The sequence below is a fragment of the Haliotis cracherodii genome, unplaced genomic scaffold (genome assembly GCF_022045235.1).
Source record: "Haliotis cracherodii isolate W230 unplaced genomic scaffold, xgHalCrac1.p SCAF_5, whole genome shotgun sequence".
Lineage (NCBI taxonomy): Eukaryota > Metazoa > Mollusca > Gastropoda > Lepetellida > Haliotidae > Haliotis > Haliotis cracherodii.
The window spans coordinates 12,643,383-12,662,273 of NW_027266308.1; the positions used below are offsets into that span (position 1 = coordinate 12,643,383).

At 40.3% G+C, this 18,891-nt stretch overlaps 1 protein-coding gene across 6 annotated transcripts in view; it reads left to right on the top strand.

Moving 5' to 3' along the window:
• The window catches only part of LOC139443489 (calpain-B-like), an 86,866-nt gene that overhangs the window by 13,824 nt on the left and 54,151 nt on the right, over positions 1–18,891 (top strand). For 2 of the 6 annotated variants that reach the window (XM_071224475.1, XM_071224476.1), the window contains exon 1: positions 6,936–7,539. The exons of the other annotated variants lie outside the window; for them this stretch is intronic. In XM_071224475.1, coding sequence (XP_071080576.1) covers positions 7,213–7,539 — 327 coding nt within the window. In that variant the 5' untranslated portion in view covers positions 6,936–7,212. Of the gene's footprint in view, positions 1–6,935; positions 7,540–18,891 lie in introns of those variants that run through there. 6 annotated transcript variants of the gene reach the window in all.

Genomic DNA, 18,891 nt, shown 5'->3' on the forward strand with positions numbered 1-18,891 from the left:
ATCAAATATCTTTTTATGTCCAGTGGTCACAGGCCACTGTTTAATCAAATGATCCAAATCGACTAAATGTGTTTGTTTATCTGCTAACAGCACTATTCACTTCCTGTGATGGTGGAAATATTGCCTCAAGTTTAAAGTTTCCATGTAGTGTGTTGTGTATCATATTGCGACTTTATTATCATGATATGATTGGCATTCAAACGATGTGTTGGTTACAGCCCCAGTATTACATGAAGTTTGGTGAAACAAAGCCTGACACTTTTAGGAGTGCTTCTTCCAATCTATGAAATGTCATGACATGATCTTCCCTGAGATTGCAGAGAATGAAATTACCCAATGATCATATTTGTTCCTAACCCTATGACATCATATAAGATACACTTGTAGTTATGTTGACAATAATCAAACATTATCATAAAGTTTACCTCTATGGATTTTTGGTTTGGTTTGGTTTGTTGTTTAACGCCGCACTCAGCAATATTCGAGCTATATGACGGCGGTCTGTAAATAATAGAGTCTGGACCAGAAAATCCAGTGATTGACAACATGAGCATCAATCCACGCAATGGGGATCAATGACATGCATCAACCAAGTCACCGAGCCTGACCACCTGATCCCGTTAGTCGCCTTTTACGACAAGCATAGTCGCCTTTTACGGCAAGCATGGGTTGCTGAAGACCTATTCTACCTCTATGGGGGAATCACCTTTTAGAAAAGGTCCCATGCTTGTTGTAAGAGGTGACAAAAAGGATCGGGTGGTCAGGCTCCGTGACTTAGTGGATCATGTACCATCATTTCCCAGTAGTGTGGATTATTGCTCATAATATCAATCACTTGTTTGTCTGGTCTGAAATTGTTATTTACAGGCTGCCAGTTGGAATATTACTGAGTGCAAGCAAGAAATAAACGAACAAGAAAATATTACACTTAATTTACAGGATAGTTTTCAAGAAGGTGATTTGGATGTCAATATATTTGCAGTTATCGTTGTATTGAAATCCATATCCTCCTGTTGCCGTTCGTACTACCAGTGTGTTATTTAAATCGAAGATCTGATCATGCATGAGTTGATGGAAGAGGTGGCATTTGTTAAATCTACTTAATGTTTCACACGTCGGGGAAATGTCCTTTCATCTTGAGAGATTGATTGTTTGCTGTTTAACGCCGCACTCAGCAATATTCCAGCTATATGACGCAGTCTGTAAATAATCGAGTCTGGACCAGACATCGTGAGCATCGACCCATGCATTTGGGATCGATGACATGCATCAACAAAGTCAGTGAGGCTGACCACCTGATCCCGTTAGTGGCCTTTTACGACAAGTATAGTCGCCTATTACGGCTAACATGGGTTGCTGAAGACCTATTCTACCCCGGATCTTCACGGGTCCGTCTTGAGAGAAGGGATACTAAGACCTAGAACAGGTTTAGGCTATATGTTGTTTGATTTGACAGCTGACAGAGTCTTCGCCAATCATTTGGCTTAGGTAGATCAAAATAACAATTATTGTAACTTTGTGAAGCTATTTCAGTTGTCATTAAGCTGTTTGTGTTTTAGGTTTAGTGGAAAAAAGTATGCTAAGCCTTTCCAGAAATGGAGGATGTTTGAATATTTTATGTTGACTTTAGTAACTTCTTTCATTAGTAGGAGGGGGCACGGGTGGCCCAGTCGTCTAAGCAATGCGATTCTCTGTGCAGGGTTGGGCACGCCAGAAACCTATGATCGTGGGTTCGAATCCTGGTTCGCCACGATTATGTTTCTAGGTTTGTCAGCACCATACCCGTGCTCGTGGGTTTCACCGAAGTGGTGAATGTCTGTGACCTGTATCACTTCAGGCTTTCCTCCCACATTAAGCTGACACGCCGTGATATAACTGGAATACTGTTAAAAGCGGCGTTAAACCCAACTCACTCACTCACTCACTCACTCACTCACTCACTCATTAGTAGGTGTTCGTAGTGGCCAAGGACATTGCTATGCATTGATAAATTACCATTCAGAAATTTTAAACCTCCAATGACCATCTTGTTGGTCAACATGTGAACCAAAACGTTAGATCCATGTGTCCTCACACCACAGTGACTTTGATGACCAAACTTGCACCTCTGTCTTTTGAAACACATCAAGCATGTCATAAGGAGGTAGGACCTACTGTGGCAACATGCTAGCCTCTCAGTTATAGATCACTCACCCATGGCCAAGGCCAGTCATAACAGTTAGTGCTGTCCAGCATGACGGAGAGGTGTGAAGCACCTGTGAACATGCTGAGAATTAGTGATTTCATTGAACTCCCGGTTTATTGCTGTGTGAGGTGTTGATTGGGCTGGGAAGAGATGGCCAATTGTGTGGATGTATTGAATTCAAGCAGAATGGAATCTGGCCTTGGATCAAGCCCATTGATTTTCACCCTGTAAAGTGCTGGCTCAACTTATAAACGGTTCGGTTGTGGTTTTGTGTGTTTGAAATAAACATCCAGTGTAAATGAAACATTAAATTGTTCACTACAGGTTTTGTTACAGTGTAAAGATGGAATTTTCAAAAAGTTTTGTCTGACTATTTCTATGCTGTTTCGAAAATGAACAGTATGGGGCGACCAAAAAAATGTTGGTATGTATATATTGGAGTTATACCCATACTTTTTTAAGTGAATCAGCCAATATTTTCGCTGTTTGATCTCTGAAGTGTTATGACCATTTTATAATACCATGTTATTCCCCTCATGGGGTAAGTCATTTATTTACTTTTTTACAATCATTTAGATGTTTATGGCTGATAACAGTAACTGAAACAGACATAAAATATTCCCATTTTTTTATTTAGTGAAATATGAATAGTTTCCAAACTCTTCTTTCTCCACTTGCCCCCAATTTTTGTTCCTTTGTTGTTTAACGCCGCACTCAGCAATATTCCAGCTACATGACAACTGTCTGTATATTATTGAGTCCATCAATAGGCATGAAGATCGATCTACTCACTTGGGATACTATGACATGCATCAACCAAGTCAGCAAACCTAACCAACCGATCTCGTTGGTCAACTACGACAAAGCATGGTTTGTTGAAGACCAATTCTAACCTGGATCTTCACGTGTGACTTTGCCCCAGGACCAGAGCAGTAATGCCCGTGGCTAGACTATCAGTATGTTAAGAGTATGCCAGGCAGGGTACTCTACATATTCTCCTCGTCAAATGAGAAAGAGCAACCCTTTGTTGCAATGAATGTTAACATTTAAAAAATGCATTAAGTTTAAATTAATAGAATTTTTGGTACCCTTAAGAACCCCCCCCCCAAAAAAAAAATTCTCACAATTTCATTATCTGTAGGTTTATTATGATGTTTGATCTGTGAGTAACTTTTCTCAACTCTTGAAATCTTATGAAATACACAATGCCATTAAGAAAGTGGTCAAATGTAACAAATGTTATATTTGGGATAACACTTTCTTAGTAAAGAACAGATTCTATAAGTCCTGACTAAAGAAACTTGTTTTCTATGAAAGCATTTATCCCTAGAAATATGACAATCACAAGACATGACTGTTAACAATGGATGCTATTATATCATGGATGTCGCATTGTCTGCAATTCACACCTTCACTCTCTCCATCTTCCCTTCTAGCATTAGCCAGCCTCTGTTATTAGCTAAGTATGAATACCACCTCGTTATGTTAATTCAGGTGGGAGACAGGGGGGGTACTTCTTTTGTGAGTCCCCTTCATCAATAGATCAATACCATGTTGGTTCTTTCATATGTTTGACTCACACATTATTTTCAGACTGCGTGACCCTTCAATGGCTCAATGCACTGACAGCTACTGGTATTGTCAAGTAGGGTTAAATGGCTGGGTCACAGAATTTCATTAGTCATCAACATTCCTCTAGACACAAATAGTACAGATGTCACACTTGATCAGGTTTGTATGACAGTAGGGCTGGGACGAGTCCAGATTGACTACCCAGGTACCCGGCCCCCTATGACCTGACCCTAACCGGGTACCCACTCTAGGTCTCAAGAGTCAGGTGCTAAATGTCCGATTGGGAATTGTTTTACCGGAGCCTGGTAAAACCTATTTAGATACACTTATGGAACGATCTGATCATGCACGCGATGAAGTTGACTGAAGCTTTGTCTTTATTCAAACATGTAAAAGTCAGAAGGAATGGGTGGATAGTCAGAGGTGAGGTGAGGTGAAACTGGGTTTAACGTTGCGTCCATGATTATTGCACTTATATAGCGACGTGCATGCATGTGTGTGTGGCTGCTTGTACTAGTCTGGACTGATGCCAATTTATAGTGCTAGCTCACTGAGATACCATGCCGCAGTTTAACATGAATACCCCACTCAGACACAGTATACTGACTCCGAGCCGACCAGTCCTTGTTTTAGCCCCTTAATGCCGAGCGCCAGACAGGGTAACAACAAGTACCATCTTTTAACGTCTTTTGGTATGACGCGGCCGGGGATCGAACCCCGGACCTTCCGCTCTCCGTGCAGACGCTCTACCACTAGACTGCGGAGGTGGTCGTATAGTCAGAAAGAAATGCGAACATTAGTGACTTGTCACCATTATAGTTGTAGTGAATTTTTGTCAGTAAATATGTATCACATGATTAACCACAGGGGCGGGTAGTTGTGTGGGTAACCGGGCAACTAGAGAAATTACAATTTGCAAAATTGTGAATCTGTGGTTATCAATTTATCCATAGCAACTTGATTATGGGTGTCTTTGTGTAATCATTTTGTCTATTATAAATATTTAAAAATGCTCATGTTTTTCACCAAAACAAACATGTAGGACTTACTGTGTTTTTTGCTCCAACGTAAGGTTCATATACTGTTCGAGACCTGCATCACTTTGGGCTTTCCTCACACATTAAACTGACAAGCCGTGATATGACTGGAATACTGTTAAAAGCGGCGTTAAACCCAACTCACTCACTCACTCACTCATATACTGTTCCAAACTTTGCAATTTCTTAAACAAAGTGGTCAATGCAAACAATATGATGTCATGCTGCTAGTATGTTGACAGACCCGCGAAGATCCGGGGTAAAATAGGTCTTCAGCAACCCACGCTTGCCGTAAAATGCGACTGTGCTTGTTGTAAGAGGCGACTGACGGATTCGGGTGGTCAGGCTTGCTGACTTGGTTGGTTATCACCTATTGTTCTGTCATTCGAAAATAATCAAAGTTCTCTGTCAAACTTGACCTTGAAAATTTGCTGATTCATAAAAAAATAAGTATTGAGACGTGTGTCCTTTTCATCTGCACACTATCTTGAAAAATAGTAAAATATAAAGTGATATTTATTAAGAAAGCAATTTCCATATCAAGACACCTAAAACAAACTGACAGGTAAACCCCTAATGATCTGGGTCTTCAGCAACCCACGCTTGCCGTTAAAGGCGACTTGTTGTAAGAGGGGACTAATGGGATCGGGTGGTCAGGCTTGCTGACTTGGTTGATGTATGTCATCATCTCCCAATTGTGTGGATCGATGCGCATGATGTCAATCACTGGACTGTCTGGTCCAGACTCGATTATTTACAGACCGCCATCATATAGCTGGAATATTGCCGAGTGCAGCGTTAAACAACAAACAAACAAAAGTATGTGACAACAGTACCATGTGACATCATCCATTGTTCATGACATCACAATCTGGTAATGTGATGTCATTGACACAATAGCCTGACTTGTTTGCTAAGCCTGTACATAGCAATAGGTGATACAAAGTTTGATCTACATAACATGCTTACAGCTTTTCTCATTGATTGCTCAGTGACAGTTTTTGTCATATTTGCCATTGTAACAAGAGGATCAAGGCAGGGACCTCGACTAAACCATGTTTGAGAGTAAAATGCACATTTACTTGATTCATGAATGTGTTGATCTTAAAAATATTGCAACCTAATCAGGAGTTTTAGTTTTGTTCAAGCACTAATCATGTGGCATCAGGCCTCAAAGTTTAATTTTTTACCAAGTAGCCATATGGCTACAAGTATTTTTTTCCGGGTAGCCAGTGGTAAAATTAAGTCGAGCCAATAGTGTAGGTAGCCAAAAGCATTGAAATTATCTTTTATCAAATAACTACTGTTGTATATTAGTGGAAACTGTACTTGATTTTTGTTTTTTGTGACTTGAACAATGATGCAATTTATGTTACTAGATTATATAGGTATATCCTTGCTGATCCAATAAACTATCAACTAAAATAAAATACTAATTACATTAATATTTATGTGTTTCGGTTCATTGTTGACTTTTGGTGGAATTATTAAGTACAATAAGTAGCAGACATAATTATTTTTGTTTCTACATATGTGTAGCAATAGAAGTTAGTTGCCACAAGATATTTCTCAACGTATTCATTTGGCTACCTCTGAATTTTAGACAGCAGACAAACTGAAATTTAGGTTGCATTGACGACCATTTTAGTTTCAAGTTTGAGGCCTGGGTATATTTTATGTGTGTTTTAACATCCTCAAATTGCTAAATGTGTTTTGAGTTTCCTAAAAGTTTGACTACTATAAAAGTCTTAAAGTGAGAATGTCCGAATTTCTGCCCTATAAATACATTTATTTAGTAACCAGTTGTGTTAATAATCTGATTTTTTAAAATAATATTAATATATCAATGTATCTCATGAGTAGGTTTATCCGTTACTGTAGCAACTAGTATTACCTCCCTTTGTAAAGGAAACATATCTCCTCATCAATAGAGAAATATTACATATGCACTGGTATTTTGTGCACTGATTGAACTCTGTTGATCTGCCCAAGCATTGAAAATGACATATATATGCCAATTATGACACAAAAATTCTGGTTCAAACTGAAATAACAGGTAAAGGTCAGTCAAGCAGAACACTGAATGATCCGTGACCTCTGTATGCAAATGTGCAAGGTTATGTAACAGTTGTAGCCAACAGAACAGGACCAGTTGGTTCACCTAGGGCAATACTTATCCCAAGGGACTTGCAACAGATATTGTGTTTGCGGTAACACGCCCCCGAGCCGGCCATGAGTAAATAGTTCCCAAATACCAAACAGAGGCCTGCTGCATAGCTTAGTGTTGTTTCCGTGAGTGGGTAGGTGACATTTGGGCCGGTGTGATTCACTGAAGCGGGACTAGCTTGAGGATATCGTTTGGATAGACCGGGCAGTGAGTACCTGTATTCGTCAGTGGATAACTACAACGATATCAAGATGGATTTCTTCGGAGGAGCAGCATCTGATTTCTTTGGAGGTAATGCAGGGGGTATGTTTGACAACCTTAAGGATCAGTTCATGAAGCAAATGGATGATAGAAAACGAGAGCAGAAGAGTAGATATGGCCGGACTGTTTCTGGACGTGAGTCGAGGAAGGAGAAGAAAGACCCTTTTGCAGGTTTGATAAAGCAGAACTATGAGGAAGTAAGGAAGACGTGTCTTGAGGAAGGGATACTGTTTGAAGACCCTGAATTCCTGGCTGAAGATGCTTCGATATTTTTCAGTCAAGAACCCCCGAGAGCATTTGAGTGGTTGCGCCCAAGTGTAAGTCAATTTAACACAGTTGTAGTATTTTATGATACATCTTCAGTCATAAGGAAGCATTCATGTGGCCTAGAAAAAATATTTTCTTTGCATCAATTATGACATGATATTTAGCTGAAAAGAATGAAATATCAATGTTTCAATGACAGATCAAGATCTGTGTATGACAGGAGAGCCAGGTATTTATCATTGTAAATATGTTTTCAACATGGTATAGGTATGTGTATTGTGCTGAGTGCGGGATATATTCTATAGCCCTATAGAGTTGACGCCCACTTGTAGTACAATGTCGGAGTCAGGGAAGCATGACCATGACTGGCATGTGAAAACATTAATGGATATGGACTTTTGAATAGCTCGATCTTGCCAGTCAGCAGGCATTTACACTGGAACAGGGTCAGACCTAGGCAATATTTACCTACTGACAATCTGAATGGTTCACCACCTCTATAGCATTTGTATTAATTTATGTTGTGGAGCAACTAGTGCAGACGAAGCGAGGGTTTGGACATAGTTCTAATAGGCTATAATGCTTACACAGTCAAAGGGATTTATCTAGGATTCCAAACTAAGTGCCTTTGGCAGTCACATGTGGAAAGAAATTATAATATTGTTCAAAATTTGATAATTTTAATATTCTTAATTTCATAAATTATAAGGAATTTGGGAAATTTATATTGAAAATATTTGCTGTTATTTGCTGCAGACTTTGAGCTGAATATCAGGCTGTAAACAGGCCTAGGTAAATCCCTAAATTAAGTCTGTATTAATATGATGCCTGTGCATTATGTGTTGAGGACCATGTAAGACTGAAGGCTTGAAGCTGGTGGTGATGTAACCCACATGCTGTGGATGGCCACACCCTCCCATGACTTCACACACAGCTGGGGAACAACTGGCTTCATGAACACAGGGCAGTGTCAGTTTAATACACTTGTATCGCAGAAGCCTTTCAGACATGCAGCATGTACACAGCTTACTCTTTCAGGGTGTGAGCATAGGGTTATATTCAAACCACAATAGTGAGTAATAGGGGTTTTGTTCTGCATTCAGCAATATTCGATCTGTATTTTGGCTGTCTGCGAATGCTCCCCATGAAATAAGGGCTGAGTCGGTTTGGTTTTATGTCACTTTGGGTCAGTATTCCAGTTACATGCCAGCAGGGGAACATGAGACATAGGCTCCACATTGTACCCAATGGGGACAGCCTCCGTGGTCTAGTGGTAGAGCGTCTGCACGGAGAGTGGAAGGTCCGAGGTTCGATCCCCGACCAAAAGACGTTAAAAGATGGTACTTGTTGTTACCCTGTCTGGCGCTCGGCATTAAGGGGCTAAAACAAGGACTGGTCGGCTCGGAGTCAGTATACTGTGTCTGAGTGGGGTATTAATGTTAAACTGCGGCATGGTATCTCAGTAAGCTAGTACTATAAATCGGCATCAGTACACACACACGTACATGCACATCGCTATATACAAGTGCAATAATCTTGGATGCGACGTTAAACCCCATTTCACCTCACCTGTACCCAATTGGGAATCAAATCTGGATCTCTGGCTTGGTGATCGAACGCTTTAACCCCAAGACTACCCTACAAAAACCCAAACCATAATAAGCTTAATATCGTACTCCATGTTTTGAGTTTAAGATTTTTATGAATGGTGGTATCTGTAGATGTCCAATTTGCCACTGAATAACTGCAGTTTGCTGATACAGCACAAAGCAATAGTCGTTCTCTCACATGTCAAATCAGCTTGACCGACATCTGATATTTCATTAGTCTCGTTAGCGGACATGCTTTGTTTTGAGATATTTGCTGTCAAATATTGAACAAGGGCTCTTCACCGCTACAAATACTCTTACTCAGGAACCCAACCAAACAAGGTGATATGTCGTTACATTCGGACGGCACATTGCACAGCGATGTGCTTCGATATGTGTTGACATTTGAGCTGAGGGTATAGGAATAAGAAGCAGCTTTAGATGGGATGAATGCTGGAAGAACTCATCTTTTTTTCTATACCTTTTCCAAATCTTTTCATGTTTTTAATCAAGATGATTAAATGATTTGAAGCCCTTAGCGAAGTAGGAACCGTTTTATTGAAACATAGATTGATTATCGATCAACTTGTCTTTGCTGGGTGCCGCCATTTTGTTTGAAGCAAATGTAAGTGATATCTGAGGTGGAATCTGATTGGTCAGATGGAGGGATATAGAAGGGAGATAACTCGTAATAGCCACTGGTCGTGCTACGATAGAGCCCAGAATTTTCAGTTCAGTTCGACAAGGGTGGAAACTGGACTTTTACAGTCAGTTAACCCCCTTACCTTGGGAAGATGTTCATGTGACTATAGTTAATCTGTCATGGCATGACTGATTAACTATAGTAATATGTATGAATTAGGTGGTCCTTAACATTTTTTTAGTTGTATATGATCAGGATAAAATGGGTAGAATGTTAGGTTTGAAGGAGCATAAAACACATGACAAACTAAGTTAAAACTTATGCATATAATTGTCTAGTTGAATTGTATAAATGTAAACAGTTAAAAGAAAATTTAGGAGTTGATACTTGTAAATGTAAACGAATATTTTTTAGTCATGAATAAGTTCATATTTTGGGCCACGTCTTTGTAAGTGGTTTGGTTATATGCATCAGTTTTCATGGAGATAGACTACTATTTCCTACAGGACATTGCCCATGGGTGCTATCATTGTGATATGTAGGACCCCAAGTATGTTTGTGTCAACTGATTACACCTCCAGGGATGGGGCAGTGATGGAATGTCCCCTATAGCTGATAGGGCACCTGTCTGTCATCTCTCTGTGTGTTGTCAAGTCACCTGTCATCGTGGGCTTGCTGAATGTGGGGCATGACAGATAGGCTTGAGACCCTGTTGAACAACATGGATGGGTTTGCACCTACCGTTGGTTGTTGTGTGATAAAACGTGTTAGGGTTATACTTGCGTAACAAGGAGCAGCATGTCTTTCTTGAGATAAACTAGACTAACGCTTAGTCTTTGAAAAGATATAATTTTATCCTAAATTTAAATTGAAAAGGAGAACCAGTGAGATATGAGAGTCAGAACCTCAGAAATCCTAGACTTGCTCCTATAGGGTTATAGCATGACATAAAAGGCTTGTCAGAAGGGAAGAAAGATAATATGGTTCAGGGACTGAGAGAAAGTCTAACATAAACCCTCAAAGTAGAATACTGAGTTTCATGAATTTCTGTCATTTTGAATAGTGGGATCTCTTTCAGAAGCTTGCAGTATGCTGTCTATTCTATCTTCAAAACTTTCAGGATTCAAGGGTAGAAGTTGTCCATGCAGCCCTAAGCCAACAGATATAGATAGGTGTTCAGGCTCTGTGAATGGGTTCATTGTGTGTGGTCATACCCTGGTGGTGTGGTTGGTGCTCATGAGAGTCACTGGTTTACCTGGCCCAGACTTGATTATTTACAGGCTCCTGTGACGTAGCTGACAAATTGCTGACTATTGCGTAAAACAATATTCACTTACTGTGGATATGCAATGTGTCGACCTTCATTTCTCTGTTCTGTGCTGGTTATCATCTATTGTTATTGTCATTCGAAAATAATCAAAGTTCTCTCTCAGACTTGACCTTGAAAATTTGCTGATTCAGAATTATTTTTTTTATTGAGACCTGTGTCCCTTTCATCTGCACATTACCTTCATAAGTACGACGAAAAATAGTAAAATATAAAGTGATATTTGTGAAAAAAAGCAATTTCCATATCAAGACACCTAAAACAATATGTGTTGCCCCTGGCAACACTGAGAGGTAAAACCGTAAAGATCCGGGTTAAAATAGCAATCTTCAGCAATCCATGCTTGCTGTAAAAGGCGACAATGGTTGTAAGAGGTGGCTTACAGGATTGGGTGGTCAGTCTTGCTGACTTGGTTGCTGCATGTCATCATTTATCCCAATTGCGTGGATCGATTCGCATGATGTCAATCACTAGATTTTCTGGTCTGGACTCGATTATTTACAGCCATGGGATCAGTGCCAATTTACACTTGTCAGAGGGGTACACAAACTACCTGATCTAGACTACCGGTTGTCGGATATCCATTTTGTGACTTTGTGGGCTGGTGATTAGTTGCTTTACTCTGAGAGTGTGGGTTCAAATCCCAGATGGGACTGCACCCAAGCAAGAGAAACCCCAAATATAACCTGTTTATCGAGATGATGGTTGTTTCTCAACATGCCTTATCCCGAGTGACATTCACGATACAATGGAAGGCAGCTACAACAGTGGGGCAAGGTTAAATGTTCTGGCATTGAAAGGTTTGAGCTGTGGAGGTGAAATAGATGGGGATGATTGACATCACCGTGTCGGAGGCAACGTGTTGCTGTTGGAGGGGAGAGGAAGGGGGAGATGGTGTCCTATTCTCACATCCTTGCTGAGAGGGATGTCAATATTCAAGTCAGGGAAGTGGCTTGTAAGTGTCTTCTCGCTCCACAGAGAAACATGGAACTTTGCTGTCACTTGTCGTGTTTTCATACCAACGGTTAAGGAATCAGAATTTTGAACTTCCAAGGGCATGACAGTCATCCTGCGATGTATTGATTTTGTATTTTTTTTAAAGATGGATATGAAAAGGTAGACTAACAAAGACACATTTAACCTCTGAAATGAAAATATTTTGAAATATTTATTGGTGAAATTGTCTTTAAAACATAATAAAAAGCAGCCCAGAAAATCTCTTCTTCAGTGGATTTAGCAGGGGGGGGGGGGGGGGGGGACTGAAGAAATCTAGACTTGCTTGGGACTTTTTCAGATATTTAATCTTGTGTTAATGGGGATGTCAAATGACCTAATGCAAATAATAGATACTTGTGTTGTATTCTTTACTTATAGGGGGCACGGGTGGCCCAGTCGTCCAAGGTGCCTCTGTACAGAGTTGCCAGAAACCTATGATTGTGGGTTCAAAGCCCGGTTCGCCCAAATTATGTTTCTAGGTTTGTCAGCACCATACCCATGCTTGTGAGTTTCACCAAAGTGGTAAACATCTGAGACCTGCATCACTTTGGGCTTTCCTCCCACCTTAAGCAGGCACGCTGTGATTCCTAACTGGAATAACTGGAATACTGTTAAACCCAACTCACTCACTCACTCTCTACTTGTTGGCAAACAGATAATGCAGTCAAAGCTCCCCACTCAATATGATGAATCTTCTTCTTCTGTCACCGTAAACCATCAACCAAGGAAGACATTAGTTTATATGATGATTGATTGATTGATTGATTGATTGATTGATTGATACAGTAGAGAAGTGTAACATGTGTTGAGACGGGAATGAGAGGAATCAGGGTCTTGGTGACTGGCGTGTCAAGTTTGTGTGAGTTAAACTCATTTCAGAGGATACAGTTCTCACTGTCTCACAGTCTCTGGACCATATTATTGTCCCTTCCTCCCAGCCCTTTCTGTAATGCCAAAGTCTTAACTGAAGCAAGTCTAGATTGCTTCTACAGTTTCCTCAGGTTCAGGATCTCCCTTCTCACTGGGGCTCCTTTTCAATTTAAATGGAATTTATTTTTTTCTACCAAATTATGTACGACTAAGCATTAGTCTAAGGATACAGTAACAGTTTTAATGCTAATCGATCAGGTGGTCAGACTCTGACTTGGTTGATCATGTTTTTTAATGTACCGCTCATGCTTCCAATCATGCGTTTGTCTGGTCCTGGCTCAATTATTTACAGGACACATGCATCGCCATGCATTGTGCATGTAGCACACATTCACATCTTTAATGCATCATAGTCTATCTGGCTTTGTCAGAGAGTATTTGTTGCAAACCCACTTTGAAGAACACAGATATTTATTTCAATGTTTTTGTGACAGGTGAGAAGGTCCTCAAGAACCAAGGCCATTTTTTAATGGTTTGATTCCAGAAACATGTCTATGTCTATCACAGAGATATAATTAGTTCATGCTCCCTGTCGTAAACAGCTCCCCTGAAGGAATATGTAAGAAAAACTGTATGCACATCACAAGCCAGACTGTGTGCAGTGGTTAAGAGATATTGCCAAAGCTCCCTCACCTGAGGATGTGTTTCAAGGGCACCTCTCAACTTTAGTGGCATTGTTTGTAGTGCTGTGGCACATCAAAATACCTGACGCTTTGCAAGTTCGGGAAAGGACCACAGGCGTGTACACCTGTGTGTGCCAGCTTGCGCTGAATACTGGATGTCAAAATTTTCACTTAAAGTTATTCTCAAGTTGTTACGATAACAGTAGATACGATAAAATAGCATCATTGTGATCAGTCAGTTTTCATTATCAACAGGAAAGACAATTAACGGAAATAGTGTTTTTCTTTGAACGTGTGGTTAACATCAAGCCTAGAGCTGTATGTGCTGTAAAGATATCAACAAAAATATGAAAACAAGGAAATCGTTTTGTAAACACTTAATCCAAGGATGTTTTCAATATGTTGAGCTGCTGCTGAGGCTGTTTGCTGACGAGAACATTTTTCCAGGAAGGTTAATCCAGAAAGAGGCAGCTCCTATTGAGCTGATGTCAAGGAGTGGGAAGATAGCATCTTGCAGTCATATGATATAAATAGTAGGCATGAAACTAGCACCAGGGAGTTGGGCGATGTACGTTCACCTTGTGGTATTTCTAGCGCTCAATTTCCAGACATACCAAGGTCAAGCCCTTCCTCATGCTTTCAGATTGTCTCCGTTACTGTTTTATGTGTATCATGGCGTATGAATATTGTGTCAGGTTTGATAAAGCGTTGTAATGAAATGTTAGCAGTGTGGTTTATGGTTTTCAGTTTATTACAGTTTGAAGAGTGTTTCATTTTGGTGTGGTTGTCACTATATGAGCAATACAATTTTATGTTCAAGGTTTATGAATATCAGGTATAAAAATAGATGGGAAGGTCTAAAGCAAGTCCCCTAAGCTCCGCGTTCCTCCGTGTTCCTGTGGAACACATTCCTAGAATTGATGTATACTTTTACTATTGTTTCTTATGCGCATAAGATAAGATAAGATAATATTTATTGCAGAAACGTTCCATTATGGGACAGATGGTATTTTAAAAGACAAGACATTATGATTCATATATACATATATACAGACATACATTGTCATATCGTTTAAAAAAAATCCTGATGACGTCTTGGAATTAAACAGTAACCGTGGTAACAGATAATTCAAGATATTTGATCATTTCAATTTTGAAGCTTGAAATATACATATAGTTGATACATTTCAGTATGAAAGTGACAATAAACATCTTTTTAGCACAATTTAAGGAATTGATGGTAATGTTATCAGTTTCCTGTGTTGATGTCAGGTGGACAAAACGATACGTCCTGACATATTCAGTGATGAACTGCAGCGAACTACACAAACATCAATTATTCCAAGTGGTCACTCAGGATGTCGGCCATTTTGTGAAACGAGGATGACCATGAATCCCATTGACTGTCCAGTTGTAGACCAGGCTGTATGTGGGACATCACAACACCTGTCCTGAACTGACCTCCACTGAGCCGGTGTGCCTTTGTAGATTAGATTGGTTTTATGCGGACAGGTTGAGGCCTACGTGGCTGGGCGCGAGGGGAGACGTGGGGGATATTGATCATGCTGATTGTAAATACCTGTGTTGATACTGACCATGTTGGTCCTGACTATGTTCCTAATGACATTGTTGATACTGAAAATGTAGTTTAATGTGCTTTCAAGTATCTTATCAATTGCTATTGTGTTATCATCAAAGTTAAACGGGTGACCTCAACCACTGAATATGGACCAAGTTCTAATAAATTTAGCCAACTCCCAAATTTAGTAATTGTTTGTAGGTGCACCTTCCCTTTGTGTATCAGTGGTGTGAGATATTGGTAGACTGGCTGTTAGTCTCGGAAATAATTTTTTTTAAGATTTAGTTTGTTAAATTGTCTGTAATATTAATATAGAGGAGACAAGGAATTGCTTCATTTTCTTTGAAACTGTTGAAATCTAGACTTGCCTAAGTTTTGTAGACTTGCTTGGGATTTCAGATATTTTTATTACAGGGTCTGTAGAAGAGACTTTGGTATATGGAGATGGGTTGGAAGACAATGAATATGGTTTCTCTGAAAGAATGTAGTTGCTTTAAATGCCCCAGGGAAAACAAACAATAATTATTTACATGAAAATAGATTCCTATTCATTTCTAGCTGCTTTTAGATGTAGATACCACAGTGTTACAATTGCATCACGTAAATATTCTCATGAATGTGTTGGCCTGCCCAGATTATTATAACTGGTTCATCAGCACCATTTGATGATAATGGTTACACCATAGTGGAAGGTGTCTACCAGCATTGACACCTTACGCTTTTATTCCCTATTCTGCTGACACGCCCTGATATAACGGACATTCATGTCAAAGTGGTGTTCACCCAAACTCATTCAATTATGATTGAATCCTAATTCTGTGTCAATCTTGTGCTAATCCCTGCTAGTCACAGTAATCTGTGCGATGTCTATTCATTGGCCTCTTTGGGATCTATGTGTACACAGTTTGGAACGATCAGGACCCCCTGACATGTTTACAGGGTGACATGGATGTCCACAAACTCACCACAATGGGAACAGTTCAGGTTTAGTTGATTTGACCCCACCTAATCATAAACATAGCACTGTTATCTGTAGGATTCAATTATCATGAGTTACGATTGAATTAAATTAATTTGACCCCCTCCAAAGTCTGTCACAGAATCTAAACAGACATAAATGTGGGTTGTATGTGTTAATACAGTTGAACTGAGGATTGGATGTCCATGGTGGCTACTTGTGTGTATTTGGTGTTCTTAGGTGCGACCTAATGTTTATTATTAATGTTTATCCATATTAGTGGCGGACTGGTGTGTATTTGGTGTTCTTAGTGGCTACTTGTGTGTATTGGGTGTTCATAGTGGCCGGCTGGTGTGTATCGGATGTCCACAGTGGCGTGGTGTGTATTTGATGTCCGTAGTGGCATGGTGTGTATTTGATGTCCATAGTGGGATGATGTGTATTGGATGTCCATAGTGGCTTCTTGAGTGTATTGGATGCCCATAGTGGGATGATGGGTATTGGATGTCCATAGTGGCTACTTGTGTGTATTGGAAGTCCATAGTGGCTACTTTTGTGTATTGGATGTCCATAGTGGTCGCCTTGTGTGTATCGGATGTTCATATTGGCATGGTGTGTATTTGACGTCCATAGTAGCGTGGTGTGTATTGGATGTCAATGGTGGCTACTAGTGTGTATTGGATGGCCTGAGGGAAAGATTTACATTGTGTGTCAGTACTGCTAGATCAGTCGACACAGTGTTGTGCTTCAGACTGAGTGAGTGAATGTTGTTTAACCCTACTGTCAGCAATATTTCAGCCCTATCACAGCACCCTTTGAATAACTAGGTCTGGACCAGACGAATCAGTGGTTGATATTGTGAGCAACTATTCACTCACGTAGTGTACAATGGCACTGAATCTGCCAAGACACTGACCACCAAATATTTGTAAGTCACCTCTAACGACAACACATGTACAAGCATTTCTTTCCAGGAATCACCAGGGGGTTGCTTCAGCCAACTTGCATGGCAGAGTGTGAACACTCTCCAACAGGGCCGCCAGTCCGGCCCATTACACAAGTATATTTGTGCTGATGTGACAGTGCATATGCCATAGAGCTCCATTCATTACTCTGGTTCAACAATCATCAACCCATGCCACTAGTTCTGCCGAATTATATCCCAGCGGTCTCTCATTTTATCCAACCGCCTCCATGGTCTAGAGGTAGAGCGTCTGCCCAGTGAGCGGAATGTCCGGGGTTCGATCCCCAGCCACATCATACCAAAAGATGGTACTTGGCGCTTGGCATTACGGGGCTTATACAAGGACTGGTTGGCTCGGAGTCAGTATGCCGTGTCTGAGTGGGGTATTCATGTTAAACTGCAGCATGGTATCTCAGTGGGCTAGCACTATAAAATCAGGATCATTCCGGACTTGTGTTAGCAGACACTTGCATATATAAGTGCAATAATCTTTGACGTGACGTTAAACCCCATTTCACCCCACCTCTGATTGTGTCCCAACTCCCTCTGATTATATGCCAACTCTGTATGGTCTTTGTGAGGCTGTATAACTGGGTAAGAAATGTTTTCTATAGAAGCTGTCAGGTCAGGTTGCGTCGACAGAAGTACACCTAGTACATAAAGGCTCCTGAGATCCTAGTAGGTTTGTTGTTAAACACTGCTCTCAGCAATATTCCAGCTATATGGCAGCAGTCTATGAGTAATAAAGTCTGGACCAGACAATACAGTGATTGAGGTTATAAGTAGTGACTCTTCCTGTTTGGGTACATTAACATGCCATCAACCTTGTCACAGAGCCTGACCACCAGGGCCCACTTGCACTAAGCGATCTTAGCGCTAAGATGATCGTAACTCCCATACTTTAGCATAGGCTTACAGTAGTCTTAGCACTAAGATCGCTTTGTGCAAGTGGGCCCTGATCCATTGAGTCACTTCCAATGATAAGCCTTGTTGTTTGGGACCAGGCCTAACACAGAATCCACACAGGAGATTTTATTAAGTACAGTAGAACACTGATACAACAAACTGTTAAAAAATCCCTGATTTATCACCTACATAATATCATATAAAGTTTACGTATATAACGAACTCTCTACAGCGAACTAACGGATACAGCGAACTGATATCTGATCACCGACAAGCCCATCTACCACTAATTAGTGACGTGTATAGCGAACTGAGAAATCTCACTCAGTGTCAAGTGTCGCTGACAATTGGCTGTACGCAATCGCGGCGAATCAACACAATCGCGGCGAATCAACACAATCGCGGCGAATCAACCTTGTTAAACTTAAATGAATGTTGTGAAATGTTATCAATTGAATTCTATGAAGTGGTCACTGCTAATACAAGGCAATGCTGCAGTTACATGTATTGTTTTGTTTTACACAAGATGGCGGATGTTTCCGAGCAAAAATGTATACAACGGATATGACAAACTGATTTCTCTGGTCCCTTGTAGTTCATTATATCCATGTCCTACTGTATTATGAATAGAACTGGCACACACAGACAAAAACCTGATAACACAATACATCCTTTAAGTGTTGTTGCAGTGCAAGTGGATTATTAACGTAGTCCAGGTGGACGAGTGTTAGACTAACATCTCGTCTCTGAAATGAACATATCTCACAGAAAAAAACAGTTGTTAAATTATCTTAAAAAAATCTAATAAAAAGGAGCCCAGATCAGTAATTTAGACTTGCTCTATTGACTATTGACTATAGACTTGCATGGGCTGTTTTGGATATAAT